The 21,949-nt window shown below is 44.5% G+C and overlaps 1 protein-coding gene across 7 annotated transcripts in view; it reads right to left on the bottom strand.

Annotated features, from left to right (window-relative positions):
• RELCH (RAB11 binding and LisH domain, coiled-coil and HEAT repeat containing) overlaps nt 1-21,949 on the bottom strand; it is a 760,620-nt gene that overhangs the window by 313,120 nt on the left and 425,551 nt on the right. For 3 of the 7 annotated variants that reach the window (XM_085606887.1, XM_085606888.1, XM_085606889.1), the window contains one exon: nt 12,583-12,672. The exons of the other annotated variants lie outside the window; for them this stretch is intronic. In XM_085606887.1, the coding sequence (XP_085463013.1) occupies nt 12,583-12,672 (90 nt within the window). The remainder of the gene's footprint in view (nt 1-12,582; nt 12,673-21,949) is intronic. 7 annotated transcript variants of the gene reach the window in all.

The raw sequence follows: 21,949 nt of genomic DNA, 5'->3' as shown, positions 1-21,949 counted from the left end.
ATGCTTAGAAGGGCTGCGACCACCGCCATCACCTTGGTGAACACCAGAGGGGCGCGGGTAAGACTAAAGGTGAGCACGGTGAACTGAAAGTGCTCATGGCATATCGTAAACCGCAGATAGTGCTGGTGGGCAGGCAGAACAGGTATGTGAAAATAAGCATCCTGCAAATCTAACGCTACCATCCAGTCTCCTGGGTCGAGGGCAGACAAGACCTGAGCAAGAGTGAGCATCTTGAACTTTTCCGTTTTTGAGGAAGTAGTTGAGGGCTTGGAGATCCAGGATAGGATGAAGGCCTTTGTCCTTTTTCAGGACCCGAAAGTAGAGGGAATAACAATCACAGCCTGCTTCTGGCTGTGGAACCCTCTCTATGGCTCCCTTGGCCAAGAGAGTCATGACTACCTGCTGAATCAAAGTCAGGTGATCCTCCGTCAGCCGTTTGTAAGTTGGAGGCATGGAAGCAGGGGTAGTCTAGAAGTGAAGGGAGTAGCCCCTTCGGGCTATCTTAAGAACCCACTTGTCTGACATAATGTTTTGCCTGTGGTGGAGGTGATAGCTGATCCTGCCACCAACTGGCTGCCCATGATCTTGAAGTGCCAGACCAGAAGGGTTTGAAGGCTGAGGTGGAAGGGTTGTGGCAGACTGACCCGACCTCTGGCCTCCCGACCCACAGGGTCAGACTGAACAGCTCCCACTGCCGCACAGAGGTTGCTGAACTTGCGCTGCCTTGTGGTTGGGGTATGGCTGGATTGGCTGAAAGCCCCTCCATAGCCACAAAAAGGGCGAAAAGCAGACAGGGAATGTGTGGCCACTGACAGTCCCAAGGACATGGCCGTAGCTCTTGAGCCCTTAAAGAGCTCTAGAGCCATGTCTGTTTTGTCTCAGAGGAGGCGGGTGCCATCAAAGGGAATGCCAATGAGGAAAGCCTGGACATACCCAGAAAAGCCATAAGTTCTCAGCCAGGCGTGGCTTCGAACAGCCACCGGCGATGACATCGCTCTGCCTAGCGAGGTGGACGTATCAAGCCCACAATGAATGGGGAATTTGGCTGCATTTTTCCCATCTGATACCGCTTTGGAGAGTATAGTTCGGTCCACATTCCGGACCTGTGGCAGCACTTGCGCAACTGTTTCCCACAGGTGTGGGAATAATGGCCCAACAGGCATGCAGTGTTCACTGACCGCAAAGCAAGGCTGGCGGAAGAAAAGATTTTCTTACCCCAACTATCCAGCCTCTTGACTTCCATTTCTGGGGGAGTGGAAGGGAACGCACCAGGCTTTGACCACCAAGCTCTCCGGGGTAGGGTGGTTGGTGAGGAAATTTGGGTCGCCGGGTGCAGGGCGCTAGCGGCGGGTGATTGTCCTATTCACAGAAGCCCCTATGCTGGACTTGGACTAGGTTCTTAGAAGTACATCAGTCAAAGGCTTTATTGAATGGCAGGGGGGGTTCCGTGGAGAAGACACTCTGCTGCAAGACCTCCCTCAAGATGTTCACTTTGACTTACACCGAAGAAGGCTGAAGGTCCAGGACCTCAGCTGCCCTTCTCACCACCATAGAATATGAAGCTCCCCACTCCGTAGCCACGATAGGGGGGAGAAGGCAGGCCATAATCTGAAGAGGTATGCAGTCCACTGGCCTCACCCAATTTCTCATAACCGTCCGTTTTGTGTTCATACTGGTCTTGTAAAGGATCCTAATCTTCCTCCATTACCAGCCCTCCAAAATAAGGCAGAGGAACCGACCTAGCACCCAAGGGAGCTGGGGCGCAAGAATCGTCGTAGGTCAGTGCCGATCAAGCTCCATACTGTTGGGGATAAGAATTGGGCTAGCCCTAGAGTCTCAGTGTCGGGCCGGGGACGATCGTAGTGGCACGACGGGCGTCGGTCTGGATCCATGGGGGAGTCATCTGCATCAAGTACTGAAGCTGCCGGCGTGGAACACAATGGAGCCCCCTCTGAGCCTGCGGGGCGTAAAGGCGCATCAGCAGAGTCAAGCCGCCAACATATGAGGCACATGATGTCATAAAATTACTTGAGTTGGGCGGGGGTCGCTCAGGCTTCCAGAAAGTCAAAAAGTGCAGAGCCAACCCAGGCGCAGGCTCAGCTGAAACGAGGCCTGGAACGCCAAGACTACTCCGTCGCGTCAGCCGACCGACGGGGAGAAGTCAAAGTGTTCTCCGACTTCTTGTGCTTCTTACCTGCCCGATTCGAAGACTGAGTGGGAGGACGAAGACTTAGGCCTTCCTCTCGACTGGAACCGAGAACAAGACCTCTGGGGCGAACGGCACAGTGCCGACCGCCAGACCGCAAGCAGCTTTAGGGACCACTCCCCCAAAACTATCGGAGCCATGGCCCATCAGTCGGAGCACTACTATGAGTCGTGGTAGCACTCCAGGCACCAAAGGCATATCAGGTGTGGATTTGTTACCAACACAGTGCGGTAACAGGCACCACACGGCTGGAATCTGGAAGACTTCTTGGACATTCTGCAAACCAAAAAAATCAACAAAAAGTTTTTAAAAACAGGTCATAAAGAGACAGAGGTTAACTCTCTTCACAAATCTGTGCTAACTGACACGGAAAGAAAAATCTGACGTCCGAGCACCGAGACGGCGCCTATATAGGTGATGTGGAAGTCACAACATGGGAGATATGATGCTGACAACGCCACGAAGAGCCGGATGACACCACTTACTAGCGCACAAGGGTATTGCTCGAAGAAAAATATTTCAGATCCAGTCTGACGCCTGGGAAATTCAAGGTATGGAATCTGCGGCTAGATGTCTCTTTCAGTTTCTAAATCATTGGCACTACACACCGGCATGATTGTGATTCATGAAACATAACTTATGATGGAGAGACTGCATGCAGATGAGTACATTGACAAAGATGTGTTCACATCCTCGATTCCCCCTTCCTGGGGACAGGTTCTACAGAGGATTAAGAAGGCTTTCAAATCAAGGCTTGCAGAGTCTGAAAGTCATTTTGATGCCAGCGCTCCTTAACAGATTTACCCTTTGCATGCATGGAAAGAGAAAATTCTCTTCTACATGTTGCTAGTGGGATAACACTAAATCCAGGCAAGATGATTTTACTGGAGCTATGTAGTAAACTGCGTTATTGGCCTAGGGATGGACAAACGAACACAGAAGTTTAGTAAACAATGGACCATACTGTTGGAATATATGATTACTGAACTGAAGGAGTTAATTTCCCAATGTGGATATGAGTCCTCAGTATCCTTGACTAAAAGCTTCTTTCCTGCATTCCTAACCAATGAAAAAGGCAGGCGTTAGTTGCTATTACCAAGCTAATTTGTACTCATTCTTGTCGCAAATCAAAATTGTCACTTGCAGGCCCCAGATAGGTTTCAGCAGAAGTGCCAACTGAGTTAAGTCATCTTTCTGACCTTTGCTGTAGAAGACATGGATCAGAGCTTTATAGAATTGCAATAGAGTTAAGGGTCACTCTAGAGCAGGGGTCTTCAAACTGTGGGGCGCGACCCCCAGGGGGGGGGCCGTGGAGTGATGCAAAGGGGGTCGCGCCTTCCCAGTCACACTTCCGCACAGGCCCAAGGGCTTCAGCCCCCCCTCCGTCTTCCCACGTCCTGTGTCTCAGTCCGGGCTGCTGCAGTGAAACTCGAGCTGCTGGGGGCTCAGCTGGGCAGTGTCTGGAGTCTTATCTCCAGCACTCCCTGTTTTTCACAGGTCTTTAAAGACCATTTGCATTTTACATGCCTTTTCAAACTGGTTACAGAGGCTTAGGTTTTTTCCCTGGTTCCAGTACCCCCTGGGTCCCCACTCAGCCTATTCCTTACATTTGTCTTTTACATTTATTGCTGTAGTGTGAGAATGCATTTCATGGAAAGGAATATAAAGTAGGTTTGCCAAAAGAAAAACGCCTGCCGTGTTTTGTTTAAAGAGCCTGCAAAGATCTCCTCTTGGCACTAAATAGACTTAGAAATAAAAAAGTATGTATGCATTCGTTATATGACTTTTCTGTCTTTGTTCTCTTTAATCATCAGTCATGGATCATTGAGGCAGCCCTAGAACACAATTAAAAGTGCTTTCTATTTATATTTGCTGTTCGAAGTATGCACAGATAAGTACTGAAAATACAGCTTTAGGTGACTGCTTTTTTTTTGTACCGACTGGGCCATCAAAATAATCTGCTGGCAACCCTAACCATAGGGCTGGAAGTTTGTTGCAGGATCAGCACATTATTTATTTCCTTCACCCTCGATCCCCGATTAATGCCGCAATAGTTTAACTTAGATCTTAAACTCTACGCCGCCGTCAATAACATGCTTAGTTACTTCATGGGTCTGGGAATGCACCCTGCATTCAGACAACTCATTCCTCATTCTCGCCCTTCACTTTCACGCTCACCCTGCACGCACAGCGATCACAATGCACTCACACTGATCACCATGCACTCACACCATTCACCCGCTCACCTTGCACTCACAGTGATCACTCTGCACTCACAATGCACTTGTGCTGCTCATCCTATACCTCACCCTGCAGTCACACGAGTACACTACTCATCCTGCACTCATGTGACACTTCACTCACCTGTCCCCCTCACTAGTCAATATGCAACTCACTCAAACAAGCCCATCAGTAATCATACATTCATTCATCCCATTCTGAACTTGCATCCGCACCCAAATTCATACCCCACCTCACTCACCCTGCAGTCACTCCTCTTACCCTACTCTCACACTGTTGCATCGCTCACCGTGCCCTCACATTGGCAGTCTTGTCACCCACACAGTGCAGAGGGTTAATGTGCCTGCTACAAAGAATATGTACCATGCAGATCACAGAAATGAGTGTGAGTAAACTATGAGTAGTGCTATAAAAAATGAAATGTTTGTCAGAAAGGTGCTATAGAGAGATGTGATGCATTGTTGGTGAGTGGCAGTGAAGGAATTCATGGAGAAGGAGGAAACGGGGGTGGGGCATCAAAAAAGACTGTTGCACCGGGTGCGACCAGTGTTAGGACCAGCCCTGACTGGGAGTGTTAGCCCCCCCCCCCCCCTCCTGAAGTTCTGGTCTAGTGGCTCCTGGGGCCAATAACCATCTACTGCCTGAAGGCAAATGAGAAACACACAGAAGGAGAACCAGCCAAATGGGGTAACCTACAGAGCATAGAGAAAGGTTTTTATATCTTCCTAAAGGATAATAGATTCTTGGTGGAGCGAAGCAAAGGAGGGTGCACGTTCCATAACTGCTCGGCCTACATCAAAACAGCAAGACAGACAACTCATGCCTTCTTGAATTAGGGAACAATAAGCAGAGTGGCACATGCCGAGAGGAGCATACGGGTCCGACCCGTATGCTTGGTGATGAGAGGATGGGAGAGGACAGCAAGGGAGTGAGAGAATTTGATTGAAGAGGTCAGGGATGAGGAGAAATGTGAATTGCCGAAGAGAAGTGTGGACACGCAAGAAGTGAGTGTGATCCAAAGGTGAGGGCTTCTGTTAGAACAAAGGGGAGATGTGAAAGAGGAATGGGGGGACTGGAGAGGTGTAAGATGCAAATAGACAAAAATTTGAATGGAGAGACGAGGTGAATGAGAAGTGCTGAGGGGCACAGGAGGTGACAGGGTCAGAGAGGCCATGAGATAAATGTGAGAGACTGTTAAGAGATGAGAGCAGTGAAAAGACAGAATGGCAAGAGGTGATTAAAGGTGAAGTGAGAGGTTGAATGGGGAGAATTCAGAAGTTGTAAAAAGGGGTAAAAGAAAATGGCCTGCCAAGTGAGAGAGGGATCCGGGGTTAGGAGAGGAGAGAGGGATGGAAGGGAGGGGGTGAGAGGAAAGATGCATGGGTAAACTGTTTAACTCTGTACAAAACTGCCAGGGTTTTAAGGGACCCTGCTTCTCCCGGTCAGGGCCAGGTGAGCTTATAATGTGGCAACACGTACTGCTGCAGAGTGGAAGGCCCTTCACAAAGGTTGACTTGAAATCTTTCTAATGATAATTGCTGTATTTTGGCTATAAATGGGTACTGATTGGGTGAAATCTTCCCTCGGTGTTACTGTGTGTAAAAATTGTCAAAATAATGAAGCAATGCTATCCCAAAATACGCGGCATCACATAACCTCATTTACATTTTCATCCCACACAATTTAGTCAACAGGTTTAGAAATTTTTGTCAGGAGGGGGTCCTTACGCCTCAAAATGTTGACAGGGGGGTCTCGGCATCCAAAAGTTTGAAGACCTCTGCTCTAGAGATAGAACACAGTAGGTATGTAGCTCTTACCTGGCAGTCATTACACCGCATGACCTTTACCCCACAGTCTTTATCACACAGATACATACCATGGAGAGGAGTATTTACAGTGGGTTTTTACCTTTACATACATCCTTAAAAATGCTGTACTTTACTCTGCATTTGTTTAAATAACATTAATTTAATGTTATTGAAAGAAAAAAAAAAGAGTTAAGGTAAGGAACATGTAGAGTGTTATTCTTCTCTTCTACCGCCATTTTTCTGGGTAATCAAGAGGGGGTTGGTTATTTACTTTAAAATGAATCTAAAGCATTTCCAAGGTATCACTTAGTTTTGGCAAACCTTAAGCTGATTATATGGAGATTTACTTTTATGGCATTCCGCCTCAACCATCAAAGCACTTACCAGCTTAGCTTGATTTCATCAAAAAACAATAAATAAAGGATTGGCCAAGATGGCCACAATATTCCTTGACTCCCACACTGTATACTGCTGTTGTCCCTGGTGAGCGGTACACAAACTCCCCGAGTACAATGGAGCCCTCTAGATGTGGCTGAAATGTCAGACAACTACACACTTGCATGAGAGTCTTCAATCTCAAGATGCAGTTATGTGTCTTCTCCTTCCTGCACCTGGGAATAAAATCATCCTGTGCACAGACTATGGAGTTGCACACCTGTGGCATATGATATGACAAGCACTGAGGGTCTTGGGCTGGATGTCCTTTTGCAGACCTGGATAGCATAGTAACATTCTTGGAGCTGAGGTCGGTTGATCCTACCCACGGAGCTGCTATGGTTATCTGAAGCTGCAGCAGGCCGTTTGGTGGCTAGGGCACAGGTTTTCATCTCTTGCCCTCAGGCACCTAGTACATGTTTTTGCCCAACATTCATGGTGACCATGCAACTGTCCTGATGTCTGGAGCTTACCACAATTTACTATGAGAGAAAGGAGCAGAAAGAATCTGTCTTCAAATCTTAGGCTTGCTTTAAAAACCATCTTGAGCTTGTACACACAAGAGGTGGCATTAATAGTCTGCCCTGGTTCAAAGATGAATACAAAGTCGGCAAAGGTGAGAAATTGTTCCTATGCTCCTTAAAACAATGCATGGGTGATCTGGTGCAGAAATCTGTCAAAATGGAGCTGATGTGAGTGCAGTTGAAGGTAAAGTAGAGGGCTACATGTAAGGATGGTTAAGATGGAGAATACTTGGTAGATTTCGGTGCAAAGATTCAGAAACTGGATTCAAGGAAAAGTTGGCTAAAGCAACATTTAAGGGTGGAGCTGGTTTAAAAACTACACAATTGGCAGTATCTTTTGAGACTGATGCGCATGATCTTCTTGACTCCTGTGGAATTCATCACCACTGTGATTGAAAAAATGCTGTACAATTCGTTTGATTTGCAGAAAGAAGGAAGAAACCAACAGCTGATACACATCATTATGTAGCCATTAGGGAGCAGTCATGGAGATGCCAAGATCGCCGGACTAGCGAAAATAGATGCAACAGGCATTGATTCAGAATAAGAGGGTGATATGGCAAGGAAATCTCCTTCTATCGTCTAAAATGAAACCGAAAGAGAATTAGAGGGACCTCAATAATAGACAGCTTCAAGAAACTGTGGGCTAGTGATAAAGTTGTAAGTGAAATAAACAGCATGAATGGCAATAATTTCAATTTCATTTTTAGGCAAGAGGAAGCCTCCAGAAACTCTCAGATGTGTCCAGATTAGTTATTAGAGTGATTTCTGGTTCTCAAAGAATTTCCAATTTGTGCAGCATACTGGTTTGAGGGATGTGATATAGTATTGTCTCTGTGGTATACAGCATTTCTCCTTGGGAGAATGGAAAGCACGATACAATGGCCATATAGTGAGTTTAGTTTGCATTACTCCTCAGTAGAATGGAGCAGTAATTGTTGATGCGGTTATTACTCTAAATTATAGTAGGAGGCAAATTGTGGGCCTCCTATGGGAGGGGAGAGAGAATTTCTTATAGGGGAAGAATATGTTCACACTGTCCAATGACATAAATCAGGATGGGGTCGACCATATAACGGGGAGCACTTTTGATATTCAGTAGCAGTCAAACAGCTTAGTCAGAGACAGGGAGACCCTCCGTTTGGATAAAAACAAAGAAGACCAAAAAGAACACATCTATGCAAGAACACACAGTAATGTTTCCAATGAAGTAAAGAAAATCATCTCTAAGAACTGGCAAATTCTAACGCACAATGAGTTGAAACATTTGTGAACGTCTGACGGCGTCAGATAAATGCACTTGCTGGGGATCACCATTAGTGTATGCATTATTGATGCTGTTAATACCTCAGGTCAAAATTTTTTGTCACTTAAGATTTTATTACTGTGTGTTCCAAATAGCTTAATAATATACAATAGAATTTGAGACAGCAAAAACAACGGGGAACATCTACTGACAAACAAGGTATCACTCCAGATTCAGCCATCTAAATGTGACAGGATTTAATATAAGGACACAATCTACTTACATAGCGTTTCGCTGACCAGTATTATTAAGGCACAAGTAAGGGCAAGGCACAAGAGTACCCGCCACCCACTCCCTCAAATAGGGAGAGTATGATATTTATGGTGTGATGGTTAGTACATAAGGCATCTATTGGGACGGTGACACTCAGAAAAAGAAAGACCAATTAAGGAAATGGAGATAATAGGAGGAGAAACTAAATGTGGAAAGACAAGGTAAGAATAGAGAGTAGATGGAGGTGTCTCAAAAAAATCCTCTGATTACAGTAAGGGGACATGGAGTCAAAGAGTAAAGAATGTGAAAAAGAGAAAGAAAGAATGACTCAAAGCCTTATAGCCTTGTCGGTGTCAGTCGATAAGGCAGTGGTTCTCTGTTTCCACAGGCGCACCATCATATATTGCGCCCTTGTAAGGGACTGTCTCATTTTTCTTTCCACCTAGCAGAGAGCTCTTTTAATTGAAAGGTGAATTGGCTCAAGAAACACATGAGCAGCTGAATGTATTCCCTGTAGCTGACCAATACAAAAGTTTTTCCCCTGGACTTGTTGTTGAAGCCCAATCTTTCGCTATGTGGATGCTTAATTATCCTCAGGATCCCTACCGAAGGCCGCAACAGGTACAAATGGAGGCCAGTAGACCTTGACAAACGTGTGACTACAAGCACTGCCCCCATGTGGGATCCATGTCGTAAAATTGTAAAACGACCATAATTTCAACAGCACTTCCAAATACAAGTAGTAGTAGTAGGAAACAACTAGTTTCTCTCCAATTTTTCGCACCTTAGCGTGTGCGCCCCTTTTTCACCACCCGGTCCTGGAGACCTCACCTCGACCGGTTCACGCACTTTTTGCTCTGGTCCTGACGAAAGCCAGCATATAACACAGCCTGGCTGAAACATGTAGACCTGCTTTTTAGAATACCAGAATCCAAACATAAAACTCTACACCTATCCGCCCGATCCAATTTTTAACCCTGTCATAGGGCCCCGTCATTAAAATTACTTCTACCTCTAAAGGGGACCCTATAGATCGTTTTAACATCACTATCACTGCACCACACACCAAAAAAGCCCGCTCTGCTGTAGTTCAGGCGTCGTAGCACACCCAGGGTGCACTCGACGCCTTGGGTGGGACCCAATGATTAAGCATGCCACCAACTAGGTTGGTGGGTGAGGGTTTTCTTAAGAAACCTATCAGTTTACCAAACACAAACTAAAGGCTTCAACTAAGAGCCAGTTCTTCTTGATTATACATGCTTAATTATCAACCCAAGAACATCAAATATAACTTCGATGGCAAAAAACAACAAACAATTATGCTTCACTCACAATATTTAGAGTCTCTGATAATTAATGAAATTGCACATAACATCCTATCAACATTTGCTGATGTAATATATCATCCATTGGACCAGATACAACATCAAAAACATTTGATCCAACAATAACATAAAAAAACATCTGTGTACAATCAAAGTACTAAAAAAAGTTAGTGTTAACAGCGTTTTGGTGCCTTCTTGACCTTTATCCCATCTTCCTCAGGGCCAATAACTGAATTAAAACTAGCATAAAACATAAAATATGTATTTCCATAAAAAACAGTTGTTAAACAGATATCTAAATATTGTGGTTGAAGCATAATTGTTTGTTGCTTTTTGACATCAAATTTATATTTGTTTTTCTTGGGTTAATAACATCCACATAGCGAAAGATTGGGTTTTAATAACAGGTCCAAGGGAATTTGTTTTTTATTGGTTTGGCTGAACCCTATCCCTGTGCCACTGTAAAAGGGGTTACACTCCAAATTGTTGATGTTTCCTGCAGATTACACCATAAGAATCGGTCACTGCACACAGTGGCGTAGCCAGGCACTCTGCCGCCCATGGAGGTCCCTGCCTTTGCCGCCCGTGATGAAGGGGGGGGGCAGGGGGGCGGGGGGGCAGGGGGTTGTCTTGGAGCAGCCCCCAAAACTCATACAATATATATACACATATATATATATATCGTTTGGATAACTGTTTATATTTTTAGGGATTACCGTCACATTATATAGATATATATGTTTATTCACATGCATATGGAAGTATCTTCACGTATTTGCGATGTTTAAGCGGATGGAACTGCTAACTACCCTGATTCAAGCATGTGAATCTATGAAAGATTCAATACTGGAGAAAAAACAAGTTACTTACATGTACACTGTGGTTCTCCATTATTATCTTGGATAGATTCACATGTGGCCCTCCATCCTCCCAGTCTAGGCTTGCCACTTTTTACCTCATGTGACTACTTACCCTAACACACTGGTGCGCGAAATCTGAGGTATGGTGGCTCTGCTGAGGAGTTGAGGTTCTAGGGCTCATCTCTCATTGGTTAAAGTTTAGACCAACCTAAAGATGCTGATGGATGTAAAGTTTTACTTTCCTTTCGAAGGTTTCTAATGTACTTTCATAGTACTGCTTTTCTAACTACTGCGAGACTACCACCATAACGATAAGGAAGAGTCAAGCATGTGAATCTATGAAAGATTCAATACTGGCGAATTCTGCACTTAGTGGGTCTCACAGCACTAACAATGGAGGCCAAATTATCAGGAACTACTCATGCTCTGCAGGACACCAATCTCCTTCACCGGGTAGGCATGGGAGCCAATAGGTCAGCTCCCTAATACACAGCCCAGAGAGATGCCACCATATCAGATCCCCATCTCAGGTGTTAGATAAGACTTCTCAATAGCTCATTGTAGCTCTTCAGACAGTTCAATATTTGACAGTGTTGCATAGTAAGAAAATCCTGAAGTGAAGTTTCACCTAAAGAGATTTGTTGGGCTGGTGCCTGGCAAATACAAACTTTTCATCATATACCCCCATATTTCACAAAACTATACTTATGGTAAAAAACAATGGCTAGCCACAAATACCCTCTAGGTCCAAACAATACAGGTTGAATCTATGACCTCCTCAAGTCATATACGTCCGAGTCCAGTGGCGACAAGTGCAACATTTCTTACTGCCTCACAAAACCATCTTCAAGATCAAATATCTGAATAAAAAGACGTACAGGTGTTTCAGTTGCAAATGCGTACAATAGACATAAAAAATGCAGTAACCTGAAATTATAATATGAACATCAACTGATTACACTGGAAGCTGATCAAATAAAGGTACAAAATCAATACTGGTTCTTCACGTTCCTTTTTCTGCAGATGGAATGCAAGAGTGGGACCAGCTCAACCAATCATTTCTCTCCCTTAGGAAGTATCTTTCGTTTACCCAAACAGTATGCAAGGTCGAAACAGTAATTTGTATTGACTTTTGTACCACTGTTCAAAAAGCTTTTAGTACTTTAATTCGAATTACCTATACCCAGTTTGATTTTCCTTGTCTCTAGGATGGGGTTGCACTACCACTGTACATCATTTCAGCATCTAATAGATGACCTTCAATAGTTCACTTCTGTGTTACACTTAAATAACGAACACAATCAATGTCTGCCCTATCGTTTTCCCAGTTTGCTAGTTATCATGCTCCATTTTAGGATAACATTTATATTTATTTTAGCCAATGTTTCAGCTTCTGCTATTAATTTAGAGAGGACAGCTCATATATACTCCTTTTGGTGAATTTCTTAATCTAAAGTATTGGTTTAATTAAGCAGAAATCATGCCACAGACTGTTGCATTCTGCTAGTATTACAACTATTTGAATAGACAGCTTAAATGGTTCATCCAGTGCCAACTATGATTTGTGAATTAATCTTAAGGAACACTGTTTAAAAAGTGATCAGAATTCATCAAAAAGACAAAAATCTATCTATTTTTTGTTCAAAATAAATTATTGTACGCACGTTCTGGTTCCATTGATCTTTCGCAAGTCCCATTTTGCTGTTGTCCATTTTCCACCATGATGAAGTCACCCACAGAACTGGTCTGCTGCCCTGCGTACAACAAGAATCTGAATCAGTTACGGAGGAGCAAACCAATGTCCCTAATAACTAATAAAAAATGGTTTGTAAGCTATGCCAAGATGTTTTAAGGCATGGGCAAAGTGGGCACTGGCCCAGGGCCCAACCCTTTCAGGCAGGGCCCTGATCGGGCCAGCTCTGTTCTGCAGATAGCATATCCCTCATGACCTTGAATAATTCTTAAACAGATTGTTTTGGATACTGTTTTCCTTTCATTTGTTTTTAATGTGGATGATGTGTGGAAGTCTATTATAGACATTTTGCAGAGTAGTGGGTTTAATTTTCATGCAACATACATAAAAAAGTTTTCTTTTAGATCAAAACAGGAAGTCACATATGAGAAATGCGAGGGGGGGGGGTCACAGAGATTATTTGCCACAATATTAGAGAGCTGCTGCTGTGTTAGAATATTGAAAACACACATTGCTACCTCTGAATATTAGATGTAAACACATTTAGAATTTGGACCGGTGAGCCTGTGCAATGTCAGTGACGTGGCCAAAGAAAGAATGAAAGAGCTGAAAGTGGATCATAAATTCAAAGTTGTTTGGAACAGGGGACCCCAAAATATGGTTAGCCCAGAGCCCTCCAAATCCAAAGGTGTCCCTGGAGCAATGGTCTTTTCTCCTATTTTAAATGAATAAATGTGATGTGCTGCACGTTGCTAATCTAAATATAGTTCATTAAGATCGCATTTGCTATCATACATGTTAAGTTTTATGAAGAGAACTTCGCAAAATCCACAACCCTCAAACTGCAAAAAGTGCCCTCCTTTACCCACATAGTTCTTTGATGAAATATTGACAAATATGTTACAGCTTTAGCTGTACAATTTTCAAACTGGTACTCGTCTATTATCTGGATCTAATAAAGTTTTCAAATGTGCTCAGGGTAGCACAGTCTATTCAGACTATGGGTATGGGGAAGAAAATGTTCTGACCCCCCTGAACAGTAGGTCAACCTCAAGCACAGATTCTGGTCCTCAAGCCAGACAAATTTGGACATAGTTGTAACCTTTCCAATGATAATACTGTCTGATCTCTGACTTTTGAAAATGTTTAACTTTGAAGAAAGGTTCGTTATGTCATACGTAGTAGTACGATTATTGAGAAAACCAGATATTTTTCTCTTTCGTTTGCTCCACCGCACTTGATTCTGAGTTGTGACATGGCCCTTGAACCAACATAAAAAAACATTTTAGCAAATTCTCCAAAATTCTGGTTGAGAATTTACATTTTTCGTGTGCACATGTTCAAGGGCTATAATCATGCCTTATTTTGTTTACAATCTTTCCATCAGATTCTTTGTTACTCATTTTCTCTTCATACAAAGGGCACCAGATCAGGTCCGCTAATTATGGCTTACTTTAAAATGAACACCACACAGCACTGGCCTGCAATTGAAAATTAATTTTAAAAGAATTTTCGGATTTCAGAAAATCCACTGAAATGCACTCCCGTAATTTCAGAGACAAAGTCGATTGACAGATTGTGACTAAGAGGCCAATTTTATTGTCATGGTTTTTACTTTTTCTATAAATCTTTCAACACCTTTCTGTTACAGTTTAATGGTATTGTTCATTTTAAAGTTTTCTTTATGAAGTAGTTTTTTAAATCTTTTTGGGGAGGCAGGACAACTCCCCCAAAAATACTTTTTTTTGTAAGTGGTATATTCTTATGTATTATTTTCAAAGAAGTATGGTAAACACCGAGAATGCTTGCTGGGTCTTTCACAATGGGTTTTTATCTATGAAAAATGCACTTGAACATCAACCCACCTCCCTTTTCCCCACCCTGACCCTTTGTTTCTCGCTCCTCTGGATTGTTTTTTCCCTGTTTTTGAAGCAAAGAACAATGGACCCGCACGTGCATCTTGCTTTCAAATGTCTTCTGAATGTATTAATCTTTCTACCTATTAGAATCTATTAACTCTCTAATTGTCCTTGAATATCTTCATCGAGTAAGGATTGTAATAAACTAAAAATATCTTCATCGAGTAATGACTGTAATAAACTAAAAACAAAACAATGGCATTGTATCCAATACATGTTTATGCTCCCCTTTTTCTTTTACAATAAAATTAAATAAAAATCAATTTGAAGACAAAAATGGATCTACTCCTTCAAATTCTGTATTTCATATTTTTCAGATTTAAATAGTTAGCACACCTATTGCTGTCATGATGATGTGGATTGGCATAAAGAATAATTAGCAAAAACAGAATGTAGGAAAACCATGACCAACGTCAATTGCTTCTACTGAGGGCGAAATGTTTCTCACATTTGCCATGTGGCGATCCTCTGCCATTGCCTACTCCAAACTATCTTTACGCCGCTATCGTTGAGAGGTCCTACTGTCTAACACCAATGTACAGCAATTCTACATATGGGTCATTAAAAAAGGCACAACAAGAAAAATTTACTTTTCATTTTCCTTACCTTTCATTTTTTTTACACATATGGCTCCAACCCCACCCCATGCATTGAGTGATTAGTCTCTTGTTGCTTTTAAAGTATAAAGAAGGCATGGCCTCAGCGCTATATATTCAGTAATTCCCATAGTTTTCTGGACATAGGAGGCTGCTGCAGGAATGCCCGCCAAGTCAGTCTGTCTACACAAGTCAGACATGTGCAGACCGGAATTGTCCCTGTGGCCCTCCCTTAGCTGTTCCTGTACATTGGGTAAACCCTTTTTAATTTTAATAAGCATTACAGAGAACTAGGATTCTTATTGGTGCAAAAAAAATAGAATCATTGGTTTGGCATTACAGTAACGTGAAGACATAATCAAAAAGAACAAGAATGACTATAAAAAAATAAGAACGAAAAAAAAAAGAACGGAAAGAAAAAAAACGTTAGCAAGGTAAAGTACTGGCCCCACATCCCCGGCAGTGAAGAGCAAGTTACCTATCATTGCGCTCTACTCTTTCTGGTGGATACTCTATCTGACCGCAGATGCCCCACCTTAAGAATATTCCCTGGAGTCAGAAGATTTGAACAGCATTGCTCCAGTGTGCTGGTAGGTGGCAGTGCAGTGTGCACCTCCATGATGACTTCGTACCACACCAGAAGACACAACAGAGCTACATGTAAGCGCCACCTCTGCATGTCGACGTGAGTTTCTTTCTTGACTCCGTTTGTGTCCTTGGATGTGGAGTCCAACAATATTCAGAGGTAAAAGAGTGAAGATCTTTAGTTTGGGACCTTTGTGGATGGGAAAAAGACGATTCTACAAACGGAGAGGCAGGAAGGTGGCAAGGAATCTGCGGTACATAGAGTATCCACCAGAAGGGTGTTAGTGAAGGCAAGTAGCTTGTTCTACTGAGAGGTACTTCAAACTGCAGATTCCTCACCTTTAGACTAGATCAGCTGTTCTAAACCTTTTGACTTCCATGGACCCCACTTAATCATTACTGGAGACGGGGGCCACAACAGGCACCGCTTAAACAACCCGCAGGTGCATGCAATGTTCGCCCCCCATCAAAAATCCAGGTGCTGGACGGAAAGTGGAGTATCCAGATTCGGGCCTGCACATGGTGAACGGAGCAGTGGGAACCTGAGGGGGAAGCATAGAGGCTGGAGCACCCGCTCAGAACACCAGTGAGGTGGCATGGCACGGCATAGATATCGCAACCTGGAGGACGGGGTGAGTGAAGATCTCCGGCGGGCGAGTAGCTCTACAGAATGGTGGCAGGCAGCCCACCTGGGGGTGACCGGGGCCTCCAAAGGGCTCCGGGAGGAGGCTGAGCAGTTATGCACGATCTGAGCCCAAAGCCGAGGGCAAAAGGAGGGGAGAGAACACCAGCATGACAGGCAGACGAGGCAGGGACCACATTGCCCACCGAACAGACGGTGGGGGGGGGGAAGGGGAAATATATTAGAGAAACTACCCCCTGAGAAGGAACCCTGCTTAGACGGGAGGTGTTGGTGACAAAGAAACCAGGAGAAAATAGTGGAGGGAACTAAGCAACACTGAGACCTCCACAGGCGGTGGCCTGGACAGTGATTCTTTCAAATGGTATGAGACAAGGCCCCTAGGGCACCTCAAGCAAATAAACTAGATAAATACACCTTCAGGGGCGGTGTTGTGGAGCCCACACCCAAAGCACAGACTGAAACCTCACAGGAAGCCATCGCTGCGTGATCATCTTAAGGCAGTTCATGATTTCAGAACAAGACTTGGGCACAAAATACATATGTTGGCAGTGGACCTTACACTTCTGAGAGTGGATCTTCATAAAATGACGAGTAGAATGGGGCCAGCCGAACAAACCCTGTATGACCAAACGATGGCCATTAAACACCTGGAACATGAGATCCAACGCCTCATGGACACCACAAAATAGCTACATACTCGGGTGGAGGATGCAGAGGGCCACTCCGGACGCAATAATCTGCGCTTTGTGGGTCTGCCAGAAAAGGCAGAAGGATCAGCGGTGGATCAGTTTATTGAAGATCTGATGAAAAATATGGTGAGCTCAGGGTCTCTCTCCAACCACTTTGCAGTAGAAAATAAAGCGTAGAGTGCAGAGTATTCCGCCATGGCTCGGGGCAAGGCCGATGACACTGATTGCATGGATCCTGAACTACAAGAATCAGGACACTATCCTGATGGCAGCCCACCAGAAGGGCCTGATCTCTATCGACAACACAGAGGTCCGGTTGTTCCCAGACAACACACAGGCGGAACAAAATAAAAGGCGGCCATTTGACAAAGTAAAACTTGAATGCTGCAAGAAAAAATCATCTCATACTCTATGATCTTTCCCGCAAAACATTGAGTGGTGGCGAAGGGTAAAACCTGGTTCTTCCTATCACCAGAAGCGATATGGGAATGACTGGAGGGTTGGTGCCCAGCTGGACAGAGGAGACAAAGAGGCCAAACAGGTGAGACGGAGGTTAGGGACCCCTTTGCCAGTGCACGTAGACAGACGGATACTGGTTTCCAGGATGGAGGAGCACAGAGGAATCCTGAACCAGAAACCAGAGGCACACAACATGTTAGAAGCTTGTAAAGCTGGGGGGCAAGCCCCTCTGCATATCCACACCTTCAAGAGGCCACCTCAATTCTTTCGAGAGTGGATCAGAAATACTTACTATAGTGGACAATCTCCTGGATTTTTAAATTAAATGTTGGGGGAGGACGACAAACGCCCGGATTTGGGGAGGTGGGCAGGTCAAGGCTCACAACAAGAGGCTTAAGGGAATGGGTGGGATGGGATAGAGAGGGCTTTTTATCGACCAGGGGGAGCTCACTAAACAGATGACAGGGGGTGGGGGAGGACACGGCAGACAGGACTATATAACATTGCAGGGAGGACCAGAGCAACCCATAATTTACCACTAAAGATCCTCTTATATAACATTAATGGGCTAGGGTACAAAATTAAGGTCTGGTGAAGAAATACCTCAATCGCCAAGACCCAGACTTAATATTGCTACAAGATATGCATCTGGCAGGTAACGGATGTGTATTTAGGGCAGGGTGAGCTACAAAGTCGTGGCACACTCAGGAGTTTCCACAGGCTTGTGGGCACAGCCATATTGGCCTGTAGATCACTGCCTTTTGCTGTGACACAGATATGGACAGATTAGATCAAGCGGTGTGCTATACGGCAACCAGGGGCTCCTGGCAGTGCGAGCAGGTAACAATAGTGTTGTGGTATGTCCCCCATGCCTTCAGACGGAGATGTTGGTGAAAATGAATAGGTGACTGCTCCAGATGTCAGATACACTGCCAATCATGGGGGAGAGCTGAATCTGATAATGAACGCAGACTAAGATCAGAAGACAACGGCATGATGAAAAAATCATTTTGACACAAGACTCATGGACTTCACGAAGTGCACTGGGTCTTATGGATCTCTGGCAAGACTCTCACACCTGGGAACTCCAAAACTATTACGTAGTCAATGGGATGAGGGCTATGTCACAACTGGATTATTTCCTGGTACCGAACCTGCTGGGGGGTAGGTTTAGGAACACACACTTTCTCGTATGAGAATCTTGGATCATTCTCACCTCTGCACCACAGTCTATTCCATGGTATGGGCCCCAAGGCTAGGGTGGTGACTGGACTACTGGGAAATCCAACACTGGAATAGCAAAGAATTTCTCCGCCAGGCGACAGAGTAGTATTTCACATATAGGGCCATATGTAGGTAGCATACAAGTTACCACTTCTTAAATACCGAACTTTACCGATTCGGTATTTAAGAAATGGTAACTCGTATGTAGGTAATCATTCGGTAAATATTACCGAATCGGAGAAATTCGGTAATTACCGAATCGGTATTTACCGAATCGGTAATGAGGCATACCTTCCCATTGATTGAATCAATGGGAAGGTATGCCTCATTACCGAATCGGTAAATACCGATTCGGTAATGGGGGGAGCACATTCAAGGGTGGCAGGGTGTCACATTGACACCCTGTTGCACCCCTGATTCCTGCATGTGTGCACATGTGGCGCACATACATGCCCTAAGGGCATGTATGTCTGCCACATGGCACTGTTAGTCCAGCAAAATATTGCTTTTTGCAATAAATTCGGTATTTAGCACCAACATATATTTGGTGCTAAATACCGAATTATTTTCCCTACACATCACTCATTTGAGTGTCACCTACATCTCATTTCAGGATTCGGTATTTACCGAATCGGTAAAATTACCGAATCGGTAATTTTACCGATTCGGTAAATGACCGAATCCTGAAATGTTCCCCCTACATAGCAAAAGCCTAAATACCGGTCGGTAACGGTATATTTACCGAAAATCGGCCGTTACCGACCGGTATTAGGCTACCTACATATGGCCCATAATGAGCAATCTGTTGGGTCTAACATCACAATGTGGGATGCCGACAAACTCCTATACGGGGCACTTAATTGTAAAAACAACAGGCAAGCAAAGGGACAAATATGGGGTAGTCCAAGAACTTGAAACAAAACTGGTGGGAGAATGTGTGTTAGATCAGGATGCTACTTTAGCCCACAAGATTGTACTATCCATGGAATAAATGGCAACTACTGGAAGGGGATGCCAGAACATTCTTGTGCGTAAAACAGCACAGACTTTATGAAGTGGGAAATCAGGCCAGGAAGCTACTAGCATGGCTAGTGCGTAGGATTGAGAGTCAGAGGTGGATATGACGTGTGATAACGAATATTGAACTCTTCGTGGAATCTGCGCCGGATGTAGCGGAGGCCTTCACTGTTTATCTGGAGGGAGTGTACCTGCCAGACAGAAGATACGCAGAGGTGGAATCTCAAAAGTTTAATCCGTGATGTCCTGACCCCCCCAGATTAACAGCGGTGACAGGACATGGCTAGAGAGACCAATGGAAGAACTAAAATAGGTGACACCATGGGCCAGCTCAAAAGTTAGAAAACCCAGGGGTCAAATGGCTTCCTGATCGAGTTTTTTAAATGCCAGAGCTGCAAACTGGTTGAACCACTGTTGCAAATGTACCAGCAGGCCCGAGAGGCAGGGTGCTTGCCGGAACTTTCCCATCCAATTGATAGTGGTGCTAATACACAAAAAGGAGAAACCCATGGAGAAGTGTGCATCATATAGACCAATTTCTCTAAATGTAGAGGTTAAAATTCTAGTGAAGGTTTTAGCCAATCATTTATATGAGATAGTTAACTGGTCAAGCCTGATCAGTCGGGCTTCGTGTTCCATAGATCTACACATCATAATCTGCAGCGCCTGTATGGAGTTTTGGGTAATAGGGGTAGTTTGAAAGAATCAGTGGTGCTCCTGTCTCTGGACATGGCCAGGGCGTTCGGCTTGATTGAATGGCCATATCTGAAGGTCATCCTCGAAAAGATGGGCTTTAGAGGGGAGTTCTAGGCATGGCGATGGCTGCAGTATGTGTGCCCGCTGCAAGTGCAGGTCAATGGCACGGTTTACCAGGAATTTGAGATGGGACGGAGGATGCAGCAGGGTTGTCCACTATCGTCCCTCCTCTTCATTTTAGCAATTGAGCCACTGGCGGAATAGGTGAGAAGAGTCGCTTTGGTGAGAGGGCTCCGCTGAGACCCAGGCTGGGAAGTTAGAATCTCAATAAATGCAGATGACATGCTGCTGTACCTGGTGGACCCGGAGCCCTCGATCCCACGCAGCCTGGCTATACTTTTTTTTCTTCATCAAATGGAACACATTTACCATATGCAGATAATGTTACAGCATAACATGACATTGAGTGTGCAACTGTCGTACTTTTTACATTTACGGATTGCACTGTCTATCCCCATACCATAAATGTCCATGTTATTTGTACCTGGATTAGTTACTTAACTTACAACTGTACAGTTTAAACCACCGATAATCCACCCACTATAAATTCCGACTGCGGCTTTGACAGTTCCCTAGTTGAGCCCTCCCCCCTCCCCCCCCGAACCTCGTTGTGTACAATCTGTTCGCTCAGCTTGTGTTATCCGTTCTTGAGCATCCGGGGCCCCTTGCATCTGTAGTCTGTAGTCTATTATTTTCATTAACCTTCAGCCTCCTCCATCTCCTTGCCAACTAAGTGCGTTTGGTATGGGCCCCAGTAATTTTTGGGACGGCTTTGGGGTGGTAATAGCTTGCTATACACATCTGACTGCGTATTGCAATACACCATGTCTGTATGCCATTCTTTTCACCATGGCTATACTTAACACATTTACAAAATACACCGGAGTACACATCAATGGGCACAAGTCAGTGACATACTTCCACTCAGTGTGGAGGCCCTCACGGAAATGGAAATGCCCTCTGGAATGGTTGATGCATGCGTTTGAATACCTAGGGATATATATAACAACACAATTTAGGGAATTCCAAAGCCATAACCTTTGACCTATCCTAGACGAATACAAGACAGACGCCAGACCGTGAAGGAAACTCCTGCTATGACTAACGGGTTGGACAGGGATCTATAAAATGATTGTATTGCTTAAGTTCCCATGCATGCAGCAGAATACATTCTTTGAGGTCCCAGACTCCGCCTGTACAGCAGTTAACGCAGTCACCCGTTCTTTGTTGTGGGACGGGGCGCACTGAGAATAGCACTGACAACACTTACTAGGGGACAGTACGCAGGGTGCATCGAAGTGTTGGACCTACAACTCGACCACTGGGCCCCATAGCTGCGAGTGGTAAACGACTGGGCGTTTGCAGACCAGTCTGGACTGACTCTGCTGGCAGATAGGAGCGCGATGCCAGAGGGTAGCTACATAAGGGAGCTATACAAAAATGGGGGGGA

This window comes from Triturus cristatus, chromosome 5_2 (genome assembly GCF_964204655.1).
Source record: "Triturus cristatus chromosome 5_2, aTriCri1.1, whole genome shotgun sequence".
NCBI lineage: Eukaryota > Metazoa > Chordata > Amphibia > Caudata > Salamandridae > Triturus > Triturus cristatus.
The sequence above is the reverse complement of the archived record's forward strand: the minus strand, read 5'-3'. Positions and strand labels throughout refer to the sequence as shown.